The 19,753-nt window shown below is 57.3% G+C and overlaps 1 protein-coding gene across 1 annotated transcript in view; it reads left to right on the forward strand.

The window, feature by feature from the left end:
- DSCAML1 (DS cell adhesion molecule like 1) overlaps positions 1-19,753 on the forward strand; it is a 93,303-nt gene that overhangs the window by 61,605 nt on the left and 11,945 nt on the right. The window contains 17 exon segments of the mRNA XM_029962095.1: positions 78-224; positions 1,481-1,759; positions 2,438-2,713; positions 3,237-3,533; positions 5,550-5,822; positions 8,991-9,269; positions 9,489-9,608; positions 9,749-9,925; positions 14,361-14,560; positions 14,881-14,977; positions 15,090-15,218; positions 15,623-15,790; positions 15,964-16,034; positions 16,931-17,171; positions 18,105-18,251; positions 18,332-18,487; positions 19,013-19,152. Coding sequence (XP_029817955.1) covers positions 78-224; positions 1,481-1,759; positions 2,438-2,713; positions 3,237-3,533; positions 5,550-5,822; positions 8,991-9,269; positions 9,489-9,608; positions 9,749-9,925; positions 14,361-14,560; positions 14,881-14,977; positions 15,090-15,218; positions 15,623-15,790; positions 15,964-16,034; positions 16,931-17,171; positions 18,105-18,251; positions 18,332-18,487; positions 19,013-19,152 — 3,197 coding nt within the window.

Here is a 19,753-nt window from a genome sequence, read left to right on the forward strand (position 1 = left end):
GGGCTGTGCCTGACCCGGGTTCTCAGCCCGCGGTCAGGGCTGGCTCGCTCACTCTTCCCCTCCCTTTGTGTCTCCAGAAAATAGGTTTTTTATTACTTCTTATGGAGGTTTGTACATATCGGACGTGCAGAAGGAAGATGCCTTGTCCACCTACAGGTGTATCACCAAGCACAAGTACAGCGGGGAGACGCGGCAGAGCAACGGAGCCCGGCTCTCCGTCTCAGGTGAGCACGTGGTGCTGGCAATGTGGGCAAGAGGGGGGGATCCTGTGCCCGGGAGGGGGTCCTGTGCCCAGGAGGGCGTCCAGCCCTACCTGAAGCCTGCTCCCCTGCCTGCCTACAGCAGTGCCATCCTCCCGAGACGCGCAGGGAGCAATGGCACTGCCACCTCGGGTCCCTGCAGCGAGGGGACATCCCAATGGGGGGGGTGCGAGGTCCGGTCGGGGCCGCACGGGGGGTCCACGCTGCCTCGCCCGTGCCCCCGGCCGCAGCCCGCCGTGGCTGGGCGGCGGGCAGCGGCCGCGTCACCGCGGGCGCGGGGCGATGGGGCGCGAGGGGATGCGCTGTGACAGCCCGCGATGTGAGCAGCCTGACGCGATGTGACGAACATGCAAGCGATACTGCGGCGGAGGCAGTGCAGTCCAGAGTGCCGGGTGTCTCGGGGCGCTCCCGGCTCCGCTCACTGCCCAAATTACTCCGCTCGGGAGGGAGGGAGTTCTCCCGACTCCCGCGCTCTGCCATGTGCTTTTTCCATCCTCGGGTGCACAGGCAGCAGCTCCCGCACCGGATCCTTGAATTAACCCCTCAGCTGATAGGGAAGGGGTCTGGGATGTCCGGGTCCTTGCCTCTTAGAGACCCAAGGGCCCTGTGTCTCATCTATTCCAGTCCTGCCACGCATCCCAGCAGTGCATGGGCATCGCTGGGTGTGTCATCCCCAGTCCGTGCTCTTCCATCTGGCCGGGTCCCCTCCTGGTCGCTGTCATTATTTACACGTCACGGCGTTTTACTTCTGCTTGGGAGTAATGAAAGAGGTTTCTTTCCCCTGGAATTTAATTTCACGCCTGAGACTTAGTGATTAATTTTCTCCTTTCCCAGCTGCCTGATGGACCCTTTTGCTTGTAAATTTTGAAATGTGCCACAGAATTTGTGTATTTTGCACCAATTAGGTGTCACCTTGAGTAATTCCTCCGGTGCTGAGTTTATTCCTCCCATCAGCTAGTAAGATGCGTTTTCCCTCCCACCTCTCCCGCAAGCCTGTTGTCCTGGCTGCCGAAGGCTGTGCTGGACAAGTGGGACAGGGCATCCCATGCTCAGTGAGGATGTGGCTGGCATCCTGCACTCCTGCCAGCTCGTGGGGATGGGGAGAGCCAACCTCTCAGGGATGATGCTGATAGGGCACAATGCTACCGGTGTCACTGTGGCAGAGGGGAGACACCTCTGCTCCTCTTCGCTGGGTGAGCCCAATTCCTCTCCCATCCCAGACCCGGCAGAGTCCATCCCCACGATGCTAGACAGCTTCCAGTCCAGGGAGGTGAAGGCAGGCCGGCTGGTGGAGCTGCCCTGCATCGCCTCGGGCTACCCCAACCCGGCCGTGCGGTGGATCAAGGACGGGCGGCCGCTCCCCGCCGACAGCCGCTGGACCAAGCGCATCACGGGCCTGACCATCAGCGACCTGCGCGTGGAGGACAGCGGGACCTACATCTGCGAGGTGACCAACACCTTCGGCTCCGCAGAGGTCACGGGGACCCTCACGGTCATAGGTGAGAGCGGGTGGGGAGGAGCGGGGTGTGGGGGGCTTGGTCCTGCTGCCTTCTGAAACGTAAACTCTTTGTCAATTTGAAGCCTTAAAGGTTTTATGCAGCTGTGTAAATAACAAGCTTTGTATTTTGGTGTGGTGTGTCGCATGCTGGATGCCAGTGTCTTGCACGTGTCCAACGTGTTGGGTGACTCTGTGCTTTGCTTTGTTGATTTACATAAAATTTATGTTGATTTACATAAAATAAGCTCTAGCCAAACAGTAAATACCATCTGGGCAGGCCAAGTATTTATCACGTGCTGTTTTCCCGGGGGTTCCTCCTGTCACCAGGATCCTGGCAGTACCAGAGCCACTGTGCCTGCCTTACCTGGAGCAGCACTGGTGAGCACAGGATGTCTCCAGCTCAGCACTGTCCCCATCACACTGACCACAGCTTCTTCCAGTCATCCTGCCACCTCCCCAGAGTACCCCTGCTGGGTGCCTGGGGCTCATGTTAAAAGCGGGGGCTGTCAGCAGCGAGGGTGGTGGCAGGGCCACCTGCCTTATTGTGCGGTGACATTTTACGCGTAACCGGGCTGGCGCTTCCAGGGCAGGGAAAGCAGGGAGAGCAGAGTAGGGATGAGCTGCCCCCCGCAGCGCTGCCCGGCACTGCCAACGCCTCACTGCTCTCCCTCTCTCACAGACCCTCTGCGTGTGACCCTCACACCAAAGAAGCTCAAAACAGGCATCGGCAGCACCGTCATCCTCTCTTGTGCCCTCAGCGGGTCCCCCGAGTACGTCATCCGCTGGTACCGCAACACGGACCTGGTGGCGGTGGATGACTACATCTCCATCCGGGGCATCAGCAACGAGACCCTCCTCATCACGGCCGCCCAGAAGAGCCACTCTGGGGCCTACCAGTGCTTCGCCACCCGCAAGTCCCAGACGGCACAGGACTTCTCCATCATCACGCTGGAGGGTGAGCTGGCTCCCCAGGGCTGGGGGCTTTTTCCTCTACCCCTCTCTGAGGGGACACTGGATCCTTTGTGTGCATCTGGGGGGCAGTGAGACCCGCTGGGGTAGGGGTCCTGGGGCCAGGCTGCTCCCAGCCTGCTCGGTGGGCTCTGTGTGCTGTCAGCAGGGACATAGCATGACCAGGACAGGGAAGGAGCAAAACAAATGTTGACTTGCCATGCCCAATCCCTGGGCCGAGGCACCTCCATTCACCAGACAACCCTCCCTGATCCAGCGTGTTTGGTTAAGGGATGGGCTGTGCCAAGGGAGCTGTCCCCTCGAGCCAGCGTCTGTATCAACCTGTACATCCCCTCACTCCTCTCAGCATCTCTGTGACAGGGATGCTGGCGTGTCACTGGCTGGGCTCCTCTCCTGGCCAAGCCGGGGCTCCCGCTCCAGGTGGGAGCTCAACACCGTCCCATCAGTGGGTGACTGCTGCTGCCTGTGGCTGCCGCTCGCTGACCCCCGTCCCGCGGGGTGCCCCCCAGATGGGACCCCCCGCATCGTCTCCTCCTTCAGCGAGAAGGTGGTCAACCCCGGGGAGCAGTTCTCCCTGATGTGTGCCGCCAAGGGGGCCCCGCCGCCGACCGTCACCTGGGCGCTGGACGACGAGCCCATCCCGCGGGACAGCGGGCACCGCTCCAACCAGTACACCATGTCGGACGGCACCACCGTGAGCCACATGAACGTGACCGGCCCGCAGATCAAGGACGGCGGCGTGTACCGGTGCACCGCGCGGAACTCGGTGGGCAGCGCCGAATACCAAGCGCGAATAAACGTAAGAGGTGCCTGTCTACTTTTAAATATCAGAATAGGACTTTTACTGGGCTTTTGGTTTTGTTCTGTTCCCCAGCTGGTCGTTCCTCGTCACCTCTCCCTCCTCTTCCCAGCTATGTGGGTCTCCCTGGCTACCCCAACCTCATTCCCTGAGCCCCCCCCCACTCCTACCCCGCTCGCTCACACACCTGCCCTTGGGGTTGAGCCTCTCCAATGCTTAAAGCAGGGAGTTTACCAAAGTGGAAAGCAATTCCAGAGTCTTGAAGAGCTGGAGCTTGAATTTGGAGGGGCCAAAGTGCAGCACTCTCCCCATTGGGGTTCACTCTCACCCCCCCAGGCCCCTGCCTTGAGGTCTGCACAGGGTGGGCAGACACCTCCCAAGGGACCCCATGCACAGAGAAGGTGGTGATGGGCACAGAAGTGTCCCAGGCCCCCCGTGCTCTCCCAGCCATCCCCCATTCCCAAGAGGAGCCCGACTCCCTGGCAGCCACCGCGCCCGCCGGCACAGGGATCTCCATGACAAACGATGATGAGGCAGCACGTGAAATCGTGGAAAATGAGCTTTGATTTGTCATGTCTGTATTTTCTTTGTCTGCTAAAAGCCATGGCCGCGTTAATCACCGTGTTATTACGGCTGGAGCGTGTTGCTCGGTGCGTTCCGGGGAGCGCTCTCAGGCTCGGGGTATGGTGCAAACCCCTGCCCATTAATAATCCCCAATTAAAGCTCCCGGGCTTACAGGTGGGAGCGAGACAAGATAAGGGAACATTTATTTGTCTGCTGAGAACGAGGGTTGAAGGGCTGTGTTTGTCTGTGTCTCAGGTTTGAAATGGATCTAGTGGCTTTTTGGCTGGGATCCCAGGAGAGTCGGAATTTTGCTGCTGTTTACTGCTGAATTTGGAGCAAGTTCATCCCTCAGCCGTGAGAAGCCAGAGCAGCATTTTCAATGTGGATGTTCCCTTGTCTCCCTTTCTTCCCCTCTCTCAGCTCTTGATGGGCTGTCACTAGATAAGATTCAGGTTTCTTTTTCCCTGGCACGGAGCATGTCCCTCAGACAGGCCCGAGACATGGTTACGGAGTGAGATGCTAATTCCTTTTTTCCTGCTCCTTCCCTTAATATGTGGTAGAATGAGAAACACCGTCCATCAGCTGATCCTGAGTGTCTGTTAAGCTGTTATCCTGCTACGCCCTCAGGACGAGGAGTCAAGACAGGGTTAATCTTTTGATTACTTTGCTATTTTATGCAGCGGCTGGGAGAACAATGTAATTATCGATGCATGAAACCTCTCGTTTACAGGCTCACCTGCAGCATTCTCGCAGTCCTTAGGCAGCACCAGAGCCAGCCAAAAACTGGTGGCTGTCAGGCTTTTCAGTGATACCCAGGGTGGCAGTGAGGGGCTCAGAAAGGTGGGGTTTAGGGGAGGTGAAGTACGTGTGCCAGTGGAAGTCAGGTTCCCGTAGCAGCTCTTGCCAAGGGTGTTTGGCACAATGCAGGCAGCTTCCTTCTGGGAGAGGTAGAGAGGGGCTGTGATGGTGGGGGAGTGCTCCCCATCTCTCCCACAGCCCCCATGGCTGAGGGTGCTGCCAGAGGAGCCAGGTGGAAGTGTGCTTGCTGGGTGGCCACGGTGCCCATTGCAGAAACACACCGCACTTCAGACACCATCCAGCCTCCTCCAATGGGCAGTGGTGGTGTGTGCAAGCTCAGCTTCCCCAGCACTAGGGTTGTACCTGCGAAACTGGGGTGGGATCTGCTGTTTGAGTTGAGGCTGTGACCCCAGAGCACCATCCCTGTTTGCAGGTGTGTGTGAGTAGCTGTAGCTGGAGGTTGCAGCCGATGAGCGGCTTTCCCCACACGTGCTGAGAGGAGCCCATACCGACTCCTCACCCGAACCAGGCTGGCTCCCAAATGCTCTGGTTACCTCCTCTGCCTGTGAAGCTCGCTCCGAAATAGCAGCAGATCTGCATGCAAGCAAACTGCCCTTCGGAATTAACCTAGCCTGCCTCTTCCTTCCTCCCGAATATGTAGGTCCCCCAAGCATCCGAGCCATGAAGAACATAACAGCAGTAGCGGGTAGGGACACTTTCATCAACTGCAGGGTGATCGGGTACCCCTATTACTCCATCAAGTGGTACAAGGACTCTTTGCTGCTGCCCGATAACCACCGCCAAGTGGTCTTTGAGAACGGGACTCTGAAGCTGATGGACGTCCAGAAAGGCATGGATGAAGGAGAGTACCTGTGCAGCGTGCTGATCCAGCCCCAGCTCTCCATCAGCCAGAGCGTCCACGTCACCGTCAAAGGTAAGCAGCTGGACAGGCTTTCCCTGGGTGGGGTGGAGAACTCGTCCAGGTTGCATTGGGGATGTCCCTGCAGTGGGATGGAGGCAGAGGAGCATCACACAGGGAACTCCACGGCTAGGTGGTGGCTGTGCTTCGTAGTCACTGGGGATGGGAGCCCTCAGGAAATGGCTCAGCTCCTGCCGGAGTGGCTACCTGGTCCTGCCTGCTCTCTGGCAGCTGCCCCGAGCCACACCGTATCCATTTCCCCTTACAAGTGATGGAGCAAGGATTTATGGTGTAAACATAACGTATTAAAACATCTAACCTTTGCTTGGATCACCTTCACCGATGTTTTTCTGTGTGTGCTAGCTTTTAAAAAAATAATACTCTCGGTCTTCCGAGCGCACAGAACATCTTAAAAGCTTCTCCAGGCCATCAATTATTCAGCCCCATTGAGGGAGCTATCAGTCCTAATGAATTGAGCCGGATGCATTCCCTCCCAGTGACTGGCTGAGATTGCGCTGGGAGCGCGCGGTGCTCCCGTATCTCCGTCCTCAGAGTTGTCGGGTCGTCTCTGCCCGTCGCCAGCTCGGTGTTTGCAGTAAATCATTTAGACAAACACGGCAGCACTGGGGACAGAGCAGGCCAATTGTTGTCCTCCCTCTCGCCCAGTGGGGTATCCGTGGACTGGATTTACTCTGATCCCGCTCCCTCCCCTCCCAGCCACCATTTTCTTATTAGGAATCAGGTTAGCGAGGGAGTGCATCAAGCTGATTAGAGATGCTGCCACTTGATTAGCTAACGCTCCTCTCCAAGGCTTTCCAAAGGGAAGGGCAGGCTGTGGATAACCTGTCTAAGGGCAGTGTGAGGAGGTCTTCTTGCCCTTGGGTCTGCAGGGCATGGCCAGCCCTGCTTTCCTCACCTTATTTAAATCCCTGTCTATGTGGAGCCTCAGGGCTTGAAAAGAGGCCAGAGATGCTGGTCTTGTCTTGGGACAACTGGGACGGGCAAGGCTGGTGTGGGGAGAGCATCTCGGGATGTGTGTGCGCAGCCCAATAATGGATTCACTGGGAGGGGCTGTCGGAGGGTGCAGGATGCTCAAGTTCAGCTGAGGATCTGAGTATTCTGGGAAGCAGCAGCTAGTGAACCCTTCCCAATCTGGATTTCCTGCCTCACTTGGTGGCTGGTGATGGGCTGAGGAAGGTGGGCGGGTGGCAGCACGGTGAGGGCCGGTGGCACGGTGCTCATCCAGGGCCAGACATCTTCACTCCGGCTGCTGGAGATTTACACCCAGCCCTGCTGGCTGGATTCCTCATTTCCTCCAGCTGTGGCATAAAAGGCCTGTGGAAAAGACTGGCAAAGCCCTAGAAGACAGTCAGGGAGTGAATAAACATAACTGCATAGAGTGAGGACTGTGGGATGCTGTGGAACACCGTAAAGCTTTTATGGCTACAAGTGCCTGGCGACCACATGAAGTGCCACCAGTGAGTTATGCAGGTCCTTCTGAGCACACAGCAATAAAAGCTTTATAAGTCCCTCTGGCACCACTCCCTGTGAGAATGGGGACATGCAGGCAGCCCCCAGCCCTGCTTGTGAGGCATTGCCCCCATCTCTTGCTGAGGAAGCTCCTGCCCAGGTGTAGCTGTTGCTGCTTCTCTGGGGGGGCCCCAGGGCCCCCAGGTTCCAGCTTCAAACCTCCCTGCTCCACAGGGCTTTTTAGCTCGGGGGTGCTGCTGAGGCCTCTCCCCTGCGCTTCCCCAGCAGCACAATCCAGCATCCAGCCTCCTCCAAGGTGCCCTCACAGCTCCTTCCTCCTGCAGACGTCTTTGAAGGTTTTAATTAATCCCGTGTGGGTTCAGTGCTGTCCTGGGGGTCTCGCACGGCTCTGCTGTGGTGATTTGGGGAGCATGGTGCTGACACCAGCCCTGCAGCTGGCAGTGCCAGCACTGTGGGGTGATGCTTCACCTCATGGGAAGGCAGAGGCTGTTTGCTGGGGTCCCCTCTGGACCTGAGCTGCTGGGATGGGCTCTGTGGTGGCACTGTGGGCAGGGAGACCCTGGCACGGTGCTCTGGGCTGTGGCAACCTCCTGCGGCAGCCACATGAGAGCCTGGAAGCCCTGGAGAAAGGACAGTCACAGTGGGAAGCAATCTGGGAAGGGAAGGAGAGTTGTGAGTTCCGTTTGTGGAAAGCTGGAGCAGGGAGAGCTTGGTCTGAGGGAGCCTGTCCTTTTCCTGGTGCTCAGCAGCAACCAGAAGGGCACATTCGGAGAGGCGCGGATCCACAAGCCCATCCCCGCTCTGCAATAGACTGCAGTGCATTCCCAATTAATTATTCATTAATTATGGAAAACAGGCAGCACTGGCTCCATGGCTCCGGCAGCTCGAGCCACGTCTCTGTATCTGGTGAAGGGGCAGGCAGGCCCTGACTGTACCTGCCTGTACCTGCCTGCCTGGTGGCAGCAGCTCACACCTGGGGAACAGTGACAGCCCCTGCTCAGGGCCCAGGCAGTGGTGCTGAGGCTGGGCACGGTGGGGGAGGTGGGATCCCAGGGGTGTGCAGGGGGTACAGGGAGCTGCCCCCGTGCCTCGACAAGAGGGCAGCTCCCTTCTGCCAAAGGGACAATTGGCAGCCTGCTAATTTAATTATGGAGACTGCGGAAAGAGGAGCTCGTCTACCAGGTGCTGAGCCTTGTTAAGCTAATTGTCTCCCTCTCTCCACTTTCTTCCCCCTCCCACATTGCCAGAGATGCTGCGGTTGCCTAATTAAGTTATCAGAAAGATAATGGCTGGTTCTGAATCCGGTGCCTTTAAGAAAAGCATCCATCTAATAATGGCTTTTCTGCGAGCAGATAAATGCTGAGGTGGAATTTTGGTTGGCACGTGCTGGGGGCAGCCAGGGCTTTCCCCACTGCAGGGTCTGCTCTGCTCTGGAACCTGGTGTTTCTCCATCCTGCTCTCAGCAGGGTGACCCTGCCAGGTGGGAGAAGTCTTCCTGCTGTTCTGTGCTCAGCAGCACCTTCTGCTCTCCCCTGGCCGTGTTCCTCGTGGAATCAAAAGCCTACCTTAGTTTCCGGGCAGCTGCTTCTCCCGGGACAGCAGCTCCCCCAAGCCCCGATGCAGCCCATCCCTGCTGGAGGAAGGTTTTCCTGGGATGGGCTCTCCAGCATTTTCTGCCTCTCCCCTCAACAGTCCCTCCACTGATCCAGCCCTTCGAGTTCCCACCAGCCTCCATCGGGCAGCTCCTCTACATCCCCTGCGTGGTCTCCTCGGGGGACATGCCCATCCACATCACCTGGAGGAAGGACGGGCACGTCATCCTCTCCGGCTCCGGAGTCACCATCGAGAGCAAGGAGTTCATGAGCTCCCTGCAGATCTCCAGCGTCTCCCTCAAGCACAACGGCAACTACACCTGCATCGCCAGCAACGACGCGGCCACCGTCAGCCGGGAGCGGCAGCTCATCGTGCGGGGTGAGCACCACGGGACCACCCTGGGGGGCTCAGGAGGGTGGGCAGAGAGGGAGGGAAGCACAGTGGGGAGCAGGGAGAAGCTGGGAGGCTGCTCTGTAGGTCCAGAAGCGGATGGGAGGGTGAGGAGCAGAGTTAAGCCCCCCCCTGTGCAGGGGGGAGCTATAGGGATCTAATGGGGGGTTTGCTACAGTGACCATCTTTTCCTCTCAAATTCCTCAGTGCCTCCTCGTTTTGTGGTCCAACCCAACAACCAAGATGGTATTTATGGTAAAGCTGGTGTGCTGAACTGCTCTGTTGATGGATACCCCCCTCCAAAAGTCATGTGGAAACACGCTAAAGGTAGGGATGGGTCACATGGCAGTGTGTAGGGACATTGGGGCGGGCTGGGGAGAGTCCCTTTGGCGTGGCCACCCCAGCTCTGAGCCTCACAAGTGCTCCTCTGCCTCAGCTGAGCTCTGTGTCTCTGTGTCCTCTCTTAGGCAGTGGCAACCCCCAGCAGTATCACCCCATCCCCCTCACGGGCCGCATCCAGATCCTGCCCAACAGCTCCCTGCTCATCCGCCACGTGCTGGAGGAGGACATTGGCTACTACCTGTGCCAGGCCAGCAACGGCGTGGGCACAGACATCAGCAAGTCCATGTTTCTCACCGTCAAGAGTAAGTACCTGGGGCCGCGCCGTGGTGGTGATGGGGGTGGCTGTGGCTGTGGGACCTGTGGTGGCCAGCAGAGCCTGCTCTGGTGTGGCCCCCTCCTCCTTTCCGAGGGTTCCTGCTGCACCAGCTGCGCTCTGGCCTTGGCTCCGCACAACCCCACGATCGATGTGCAGGGCACGGGAGGGCATTGATTCCTCCCCTCCAGGGACCCGCTTCCCTTTTGGTATTAAACACACTTTGTCTTTAATAAAACCAAGCAATCAATCTACATCAGACAGGAGGAAAGGAAATAGCTGGGCTACTTTGACAGGGATGGGCCGGGAAGTGTTGTTAGACACCGTGTTTGAACCGCGTGTGTTATTGGATTGCTCTCCCGTTGCTACCAGCAGAATGGATAATTGCCAGCTCTGTGTTAGTTAGTGGTTGTTGCTGCCGTGAGCATTCCAGCCTCCAAAAGGAGGTGGTGGAGGGCATCTGGCCCTGTCATGCTTTGTCCTGTGTGTCTCTGAGAGAGGCTGGGGTCGGGGCTGGGCTCAGCAGGGCTAAGCTCTGCCCTGCCCACCCCAGGGGGCTGAAGCAGTAAGTCCTCTGGCCGGTGGATGGAGGCTGCAGGTGGAGCTGTGGGAGCCACCACCACCCTGGCTGTCCCCTGGGCGGGGTGTTTTGGGTAGAGGGGATGTGTAGCCCTCTCTGGGTCCCAACGTGTCCTGGCTGAGGTCTCTGGGATGAGATAAGGAGAAAGTGACTCTGGCTCAGGCAGCTCCTTTCCTGCCTCCCCCTCCCCAGCCAGGCACTTTCTTTCCTGGCATTGGCAGCCGTTCCTCTCAGGGGCTTCTCCCCTCCCCACCCAGCCTCTGCCTTCTCGGGTTCCTTCTCCCCTCCCTGTCAGCTGTTTAATTTATCCCGCCGACTGATGAATCCAAACGAGCGACTTCAAACAAGGCACTTCAATGAGGTGCAGGTACAAAGTCGAGGCGATTAATCCCGAGTGAACGTGCCGAAGTCTGGGAGCCCGAATTGGTGCCGTGTCCCTGCTATCTGCCGTAATTGCATCCCAGGACAGGTTGCTTGCTGACTTGAATAGCACATAACCTTATTATGCGAGTGCTTTTGCATCTCCCGGAGCCCTTGCCGCCTTTGAAAAGGTTCGGATGAATAGGTAGACAAAGCGCCACAGCCAATTAAGCATTAGATGGGCTCTTTGTTTTGTTTCATTTTGGGGTTTTTGTTTGTTTAGTGAAATGTCAGTCCAATTAAAGGGAGATCAGTGCTGGCTTTTCCTGAAAGTCAGGCCACTGCGGACAGAGTTAAATGAGAGTTAATCAGAGCCCAAACAAAGCACACAGGCGGTCAGCAGGGGAGAGGGGAGTGCTGCAGGCAGCCAGCATCGAACATCCCCTTCCCTGGGCTCCAGGAGCGAGTCAGGTAACACACTGGACAGTGTGTGCCATCCTGGTTGAGTGCCCGTGGACTTGGCAGTGCCAGGAGGAACTGGACGCTGCTTTTGTCAGGGAATGGGCAAGGAAAGCCACTGGATTTTCTGGTGTGGGGATGTCACCCGTAGGGCTGGGGCTCTGCTGTCCCTGGTTGCTACCACGCCATGGCAGCCTGTCCTTCCCTGTTTTGGGGAGGAACTCAGCAGCACCCAGCCGGGAGCACGCAGAGTGGAAGGTGGGGAATGCTGGAGGATGGGAGTCTGTGCCCAAGGGGACAGCGGGGTGGGCTGGGCTCGGGTGAGGGGACTGCCAGCGCGTGATAAATGCCATTTAGCACATGGCTGCACACCTGCCCGGGTGCTGAGAGCGGAGCGTGTGGGATGGGGACGGTTACGTCCTCGGGGGGTCCCGCTGGCTGTGCCAGAGCACTGGGCAGTGCTCTCTGGGGTGGGGGCTCCTCTGCCTGGTCCTCGCCGGCACCTCGATGCCGGGGGTCCAGCTGGGGGGCAGGGAGAGGGGCCACTGCCTGTGTGTCATGGCACAGCCCCGTTTGGAGTTCGCTGCCGTACGGCACGAGCATAACTGATTGCTTCCATGCAATTTGAATTAATCTCATGCTTCAGGTGAAACTCAGCTAATCAGTGTAGAAAGGAAGCTGAGACGGGTGCAATCAAATTAACATCACAGAGCGGGCTCCAAACAAGAAAGAGGGGGGTGAGGGAGGCAGGCACAGCCGTTGTCACCCTTGTCACTGTTCTCATTCAGTTGTCACCAGCGCTGTGAAGCAGCTCGTGCCCCAGCCTGGCGTGGGACAGCAGAGTGTGCTGGTGGCTGTTGTCTCCCTTTGTTCCCAGGCTTATCTCTGCCCAGCCAGTAGGACCAGCCTTCAGCTTGTTAACAAGGCCCGTGGGCACAGGGGAGCGGCTGGGCAGGCTGGGCACCAGGAGGATGGGTGGGCACAGAAGACACGAGCTCTCCTCAAGGGAGGTCTGTCTGCCAGAGTGCTGACTGGGGCTGTGGCTGGTGCTCTGATGGGCAGGGACCATTACTGATGTCCCTGAACCCAGGACTGGCCAGGAGCAGCCCCTGGCCAGCCCTGGAGGTCCTGTGGCCAGTCCCAAGCAATGCTGTCCCTCTGCAAGTGGCAGAGCTGCTCCAGGGCAGGCATCAGGTACTGACCTGCAAGCAGTGCTGCCCCTGTGCCCTGATCTGTGCTGTCCTAACAGCAGCCTGGGGTTTTCTTTGGGTTGGTTGTGCTCTTTTCCTGCTCTGGACGGCATGCTGCTCTCCTGGGACCCCAGCAATTGAGAGAAGTTGATATGTTTACATCCAAGGAGCTGCTTTTAATCAAACATCAATAAGTGCATTTCAGTGAAGCAGAGCCTGAAACGGAGCTCCTCTCCCGGGGCTGCTGCCTCCACAGCTGCCACAGCCCTGCTGGGCTGTCCTGTCCTTTTGGCATCTGCAGTCATGCACACCCTCTGTGACCCACAGGCCTCCAGCCTGGGCTGAATGAGGGCTGTGCTCCTGCCTGCCAAATGGTTTTCCAATGGTTTTCCATGGTAGGAACTGGAGACAGTGGGCAGGAGCCCAGCAAGAGCTGCCATAGTGCCAAAACTGGGTGCTGAGACCCTAATCCAGGTGGGTGTGCCCCTGTGTTACGCTGTGCACAGTCAGCCCTGGTTTGGCATTGGTGCAGGAGCCCCCACCTGTCCCTGAGCTCTGTCTTCATCCTGGTGGGATGTGGAATGCTGGGGTTTGGTCAGTGCTTCCCATGCCTGCCCCTCTGCTGGTTGATCCATGACTGCAGGCAGACAGAGGTGTTGGAGCTGGGGTAGGATGGACACACAGCTGGGGATGGGACAGGGCAGAGTAAGGAGAAGTCTTGCTCTGTTTCTTGTAACCCTTGGTTTCCCGTGGCCCAGACTGCAGTGCCCCAACATCCCTGCTCTTTGCCATCCCTGTGCCAGCTTGTGGGAGGCTGTGCTTCCCTCGGGGCAGGATTGCCACAGGTGCTGCCAGCAGGCCCCAGGCTGGGCATGGTGCTGTCCTGCACCCCACAAACCCTGGCAGCTCCAGAGGAAAGGTTTCCTTCGCTGTTAATTGAATTACATTGCCACAGAAAGCCGAGAAGTCGTAGCTCATTAGAGCCTCTTGTGTCCCATTAGAACAGTGTGTGTTGCCTTTGCGGATTGTCATTATCATACATTACTGCGGGACTCAGCACTGCTGTTTGTTTATGCATTACATTTTTTTCTGCTTACCCAGGCTGCCCTCGGTCCCCCAGCCCGTTCCTCCCGCGTGGTGCCTGCCACAGCCAGCCCACTGCATGGCACCGGGGTGGCATGAGGTCTTGGCTCTTGTAGCAGGGAAGAGCCTGGCTGGGGATCAGTACAGCATCCTCACAGCAAGGACCAGCCATCCCTGCACCCACTACTCGAGCAGCACTGGGTGCTGCACCCTGGATGGGTGGTGACCATGGCACAGGGTGTCCCCACCATCCCTGTTTGCATATTGGGATGGCTATGGGTAAAAAAAAAAAATCATCTCTGGCATCTGCAATGCAAAGGCGGCCTTGCTGATGGGGAATCACACTCTGTATTCTGCCCAGGTTTATACGAGTGAATTATGCAAATCCATGATGGAAAACATTCTTCCTCTCATCCTCGGGAGTGTAAAACCTTAGTCAATAATTCATACCCGCACGTCTCAGACTGGAGGCTTTCTCTTCATTATAGTGTGCGCTTGGTTATTTGTCTTTCACGTTTTATTGTCTACCCCGGTGTAATGCTATGCATTATAAAATTTATCTGCTTCATTATTTTATGATCCTGAGCTGTATAATGCAGCGAGACGGTTCCGCTTTGGGCTGCGTGGCCTCTTGGTGAGACCTGCATCCGCCGCCTCCCCGGCGGGGTCTGTGGGCTCTGCTGGGGCCGGGCAGCCACAGGTGGCACCTGGTCATGCCCTGGGCACACGGGTGACCCTCTGCCTCCCCGCAGTCCCAGCCATGATCACCTCCCACCCCAACACCACCATCGCCATCAAGGGGCAGACCAAGGAGCTGAACTGCACCGCCCGGGGCGAGCGGCCCATCATCATCCGCTGGGAGAAGGGCGACACCGTCATCGACCCCGACCGCAACATGCGCTACGCCATCACCACCAAGGACAACGGCGACGAGGTCATCTCCACCCTCAAGGTGAGGGCTGGGGGTCCTGCCCCTGCCCGGGCTGCTGGGGGTCCTGCTGGGTGCTGGAGGGGGGCAGATGACACAGGGGGGTGCGCAGCGAGTGTGTCAGTGGCCCTGGGTGGGTGCTGTGGAGGCTGGCGCTGCGGGTGGGCTCCCTCGGTGGCAAAACTGAGCCCAACGGGGTGGGATGGTGGGAATCCTGCTGGAGGGATTGTGACTCCCAATAGTGGCACCATGGTGGGAGTAGGCAGCGATGGCAGGGGGAGGCAGGGGCACGGTGCTCACTGGAACCCAGTCTGAATTGGCTCCTCTCCCTGAAACATTTGCAGTTGAAACCAGCTGACCGTGGGGACTCTGTCTTCTTCTCCTGCCATGCCATCAACTCCTACGGCGAGGACAGAGGCTTGATCCAGCTCACCGTCCAAGGTACTCGATCCCCCACGCATGAGCCCTGAGGCCCAAAACCTTGCTGCGAGGGTCCCCCTGCTCCTGGAGGGCCTCTCTCCCTGTGTCCCTAACCTGCCCGTGTGTCCCCAAGAGCCCCCCGACCCACCAGAGCTGGAGATCCGCGAGGTGAAAGCCCGGAGTATGAATTTGCGATGGACGCAGCGGTTTGACGGCAACAGCATCATCACAGGGTTCGATATCGAGTACAAGAACAAGTCAGGTAGGTGACAGTGACGTCCCCTCCCTGTGCCACAGCGGGGCTGAGGGCTGTGTCCTGGGGCTGGGCTGTGCAAGCAGGTGTGGGGTTGCCCCACCGGCACCTCCAAGGGAATACTCTGCATCCCGGTTCCTTTGATGAAGAAAGGAGAGAGCAGCATTAATGAAATATGGTAATTTCTGATGGATGGGAGCATTTGAAAGGGAATATTAAAAGAGACAATGTTTGTGAAAAGTTGGAACCCCAGATGCACAACGGCGAGAGAGGGAAGCAGCACATCTCCAAGGGGGACAAAACCTGGAGGTGCTTGGGGACCTCACCTGCCTGAGCACGGCCCCCTCAGCGCCACAGACCCCAGTGCAGGATTGAGGTGCTGACCTTCCCGTCTCGCTCCACTGCTCTTCCAGATTCCTGGGATTTTAAGCAGTCCACACGCAACATCTCCCCGACCATCAACCAGGCGAACATCGTGGACCTGCACCCCGCCTCCGTGTACAGCATCCGCATGTACTCCTTCAACAAGATCGGGCGCAGCGAGCCCAGCAAGGAGCTCACCATCAGCACCGAGGAAGCAGGTGCCAGTCCCGGCTCAGGCTCTGGGGACAGCGGGCAGGGGTGGCCAGGGGCAGCCTTGGGTGAAGACAAGCTGGCTGAGACACAGTTCTCCTAAAGCCAAGTGTTTTCCTGATGAGGAGGCTCCTTTCCCTGATGCTTCTCAACGTGCTCTTTTGGGTTTGTTTCTCTGCAGCTCCCGATGGCCCTCCGATGGATGTCACCTTGCAGCCGATGACGTCCCAGAGCATCCAGGTCACCTGGAAGGTGAGTGAGGCCAGCATGGCTTTCCCTGGCCACAGGGGCTCGGGCAGCTCTCCCATCTTGTCCTGGGACTCAGCATGTCATCAACACTATGAGGGTCAGGAAGGATTTCCCAGGAAAAATGAAAACCCAAAGGCTGGGCATACAGTTCGCATGGGGCCCTTATTAATCCTGTTTTATAACAAGCTCATTATCTCGTAGGGTGTCCGTGGGGGGCCATGGGGGAGAGAGGATAAATATGTAAAAACTGAGATGCCGGGTTGCAAAGTGTTTGAGCAGAGATCGATAAAACTTAGAATCGGATTTATTTTTCCAAAGCTGCCTAATGAAAAATAAAATTGATTATAAAGTTAGGACTTGGGAATGAACTGCTAAGTCAATAAATTTAGGGTTTCAGCTTCTCCCCCCTCCCCTTAAGCACTGAAAAACAGATTAATGGAAAGTAAGATTCACTTGAAAGATAAGTCACTTCGTTTTAGGAGTATTTCAGCAAGATGGATCGCCCTGGCTTTGTAACATAAATTTGCAATCAACCCTATTGATTTCTTAATGCTTCAGAGAAATATTGTTAAGATTGATCTCAATGTGGCCTCTAAGGCTGCCAGACTTGGGGTTTTCCCTCCTCCTGCTGAGGTGTTCCAGTTGGGGACTGGTGTTGTCTGGGCACATCCTGCTGCCCAGGCCAGCACTTTCTGGTGTCTCCAAGGACCCACAGGATGTTTTTTATCCCTATTTTACCACTCAATGTATGCACCCAAGTGCTGTGGGGAGAGGAAACAACTTAGTAGCATTGAGAAAAGCCACTGGGGAGAAGTGGTCGGGGCATGGAACCCCACAAGCCTCCTGACCCCGTAGCCCTGCATGACACCGCTCTCCATCCCTCCCTCCTCGTTCCTCAGGCCCCAAAGAAGGAGCTGCAGAACGGGGTGATCCGTGGCTACCAGATTGGGTACCGGGAGAACAGCCCGGGCAGCAACGGGCAGTACAGCATCGTGGAGATGAAGGCCACGGGCGACAGCGAGGTCTACACGCTGGACAACCTGAAGAAGTTCGCGCAGTACGGGGTGGTGGTGCAGGCGTTCAACCGCGCGGGGACGGGGCCCTCGTCCAGCGAGATCAATGCCACCACGCTGGAGGACGGTAAGGCTGCCCCTGGGACCAGAGCAGGCAGTTTTCCTGCTCCCAGTGACTGGGGGATCCTCGGTCACTCCCTACCCCACCCCGAGCAGGTCTGGGGGGGTGGCTGCCACCAGCAGCACCAGCTGTGTGCACCCTCGCAGATCCCTGGGAAGGAGGTGGGAGCACCGAGATGTCAGGACACCCCTGGCACGGGGTTTCTGGCACGGTTAGAAGGATGCAAGGTGAATTTAGGCGTTGCCAAAGTGCCGGGCAGGTTACCATCTGGGACACGTGGCCGATGGCCTCAGTTGCTTCAAAAACAATGAGAAAAAAGTTTTGCAGTGCATTTGCTCAGCAGTTTTTCATACTTAATTAAGGCTCTCGTTAGCCTGTCAAACCACGATCGTTTCCTGGCTGCATTAGCACTCCTCCCGGGGTATTCAAGGGCCCCTGTTTTAGCAATAGTGTCTTTTCCATAATTATATTACCTTCATTTCGTTCAAACGGACTATCTGTATTAGTTTATTATACTCTGTCCCTAATTACATGGTGCTTATATTTTTGCACCTAAGTAATATGAAACAATAATCATTTTCAAAGAGGATCGTTACGGTGATGTATTATCATTTAAATGCTCATAAAAATTAGAGTTACCTCTTATGGGGCAATGGGATCTAATTACCTCACATCCAGCCAGCTCTCCTGCTCTCCCCTCCCTGGGAAGCCCAGCCAGTCCCAGTGGACTGACTCCTTGTCACCATGAACACGTGTGGTCAGTGGTCCAGGAGGAGCAAAACTGCATGTTGGAGGCAGAGCACTGCTGGGCAGGACCAGCTCAGGGGGACACAGAGGAGCAGCAGAATGGAGTCCCGTGGGGGTGCATGGGACACGGCTCCCTTAGCCTGGCATCTCCATCCTCCTGCTGATTGTCCTCCCTGTCCATCCTCTCCCCAGTTCCCAGCCAGCCCCCCGAGAACGTGCGGGCCATCTCCATCACCTCGGACGTGGCCGTGATCTCGTGGTCGGAGCCCCCGCGCAGCACCCTCAACGGGGTGCTCAAGGGGTACCGGGTCATCTTCTGGTCCCTCTACATGGACGGAGGTGAGCGCTCGTGGGGAGGAGGTGACGGGGGGACCCGGGTGGGTGGCGGCCGGGGGCTGATGGGCCCTGTCCCCCTGCAGAGTGGGGCGAGATGCAGAACATCACGACCACGCGGGAGCGAGTGGAGCTGCGGGGCATGGAGAAGTTCACCAACTACAGCGTGCAGGTGCTGGCCTACACCCAGGCGGGCGACGGCGTGCGCAGCAGCGTGCTCTACATCCAGACCAAGGAGGACAGTAAGTGGCACTGCCACTCACCTTGTGCTGCTGCGCTGGAGTGGCTGCGGGGGCGCGGAGGGAACCCCCCGTGTGCAGCCATGGGCAGGGCATTTCCCTTTCCCTTTTTTTTTTCCTTTTCCTTAAGTGCGGATATTTAAATATTTACACCCCGCCTGCCCTACTTTAATGCCATTAACTCGGTAGCAGAGCGTTCCTGGGCCTGTGTCCTGCAAAGCAGCACCAGATGCTGGGAGGGAGGTGCAGCTGGGCAGGGCACAGCTGACAGATTAAGGAGATGGCCATTAAAAGCCAATCATGATTTCTAAACCAGAGCTTGGGCTGCAATTAACCCTCCTGCCTCAGGCTCACATGGGGACCAGAGCCACCCATGAAGAGGTGTCTCACAGGCAGACCTGTCCCTGCTTGTACGTGCCCAGTGCTGGTGTGACTGTAGTGTGTGGTTGGGGTGCTGTCACCCCTCCGAGCTGGGCAGAGACCTTGGAGACTTCCAGGCACCGGCTCTGTCACACTCTCCCTCCTCAGTTCCAGGTCCCCCGGCTGGCATCAAGGCCGTCCCATCCTCAGCCAGCAGCGTGGTGGTGTCCTGGCTGCCCCCGGCCAAGCCCAACGGCATCATTCGGAAATACACCATCTTCTGCTCCAGCCCCGGCTCGGGGCAGCCGGTAGGTGATGGGGATGGGGGTGAGATGGGAATCACCGCTGTGTGCCAGGGAATGCTGGGCTGTCCAAGCAGGAGCAGGAGGGAGGGCTGATGCCAGGCAGTAGCAAAGGCCCCTTGGGGAGGTCCATGCACTGCAGAGTTGTCCAAGGGCATCCATGGACACCCATCATCAGGACACGGTCCCATCGTCAGTCTGTTCCCGTCCTCCGGCATCTGCCCTGCTCAGCACTCACTCCAGAGGGGGAAACATGCCAGCAGCTGACCAAAAATGAAATAGAAATCCAACCTGGCCCCATCCCTCCTTGGTGAGGGAGAGGTTGATGGGAGGTCTGCAGACTAGTGCTTATCAAAAGCTCCTTCTCAAACTCATTTCACTATCTGAGCCTCTGGTTTCCAGGGCAACATAATCTTTTCATCAAAGCAACTGGTAAAACCGCTGGGATCCGATATTGTTTTCTTGGCATCTTGTCAAAACTGTCATTTGGGTAAAAAAAAAAAATTATGTATACTATACAATATTCATATAGGTGTGTCTGCTTTGGGGTACATTTACAGCCATGGGCCCCGCAAGGGCACACGTGTGTGCAGACAAGGAACGTGCA

This window comes from Manacus vitellinus, unplaced genomic scaffold (assembly GCF_001715985.3).
Source record: "Manacus vitellinus isolate BGI_N305 unplaced genomic scaffold, ASM171598v3 scaffold_41_pilon, whole genome shotgun sequence".
Lineage (NCBI taxonomy): Eukaryota > Metazoa > Chordata > Aves > Passeriformes > Pipridae > Manacus > Manacus vitellinus.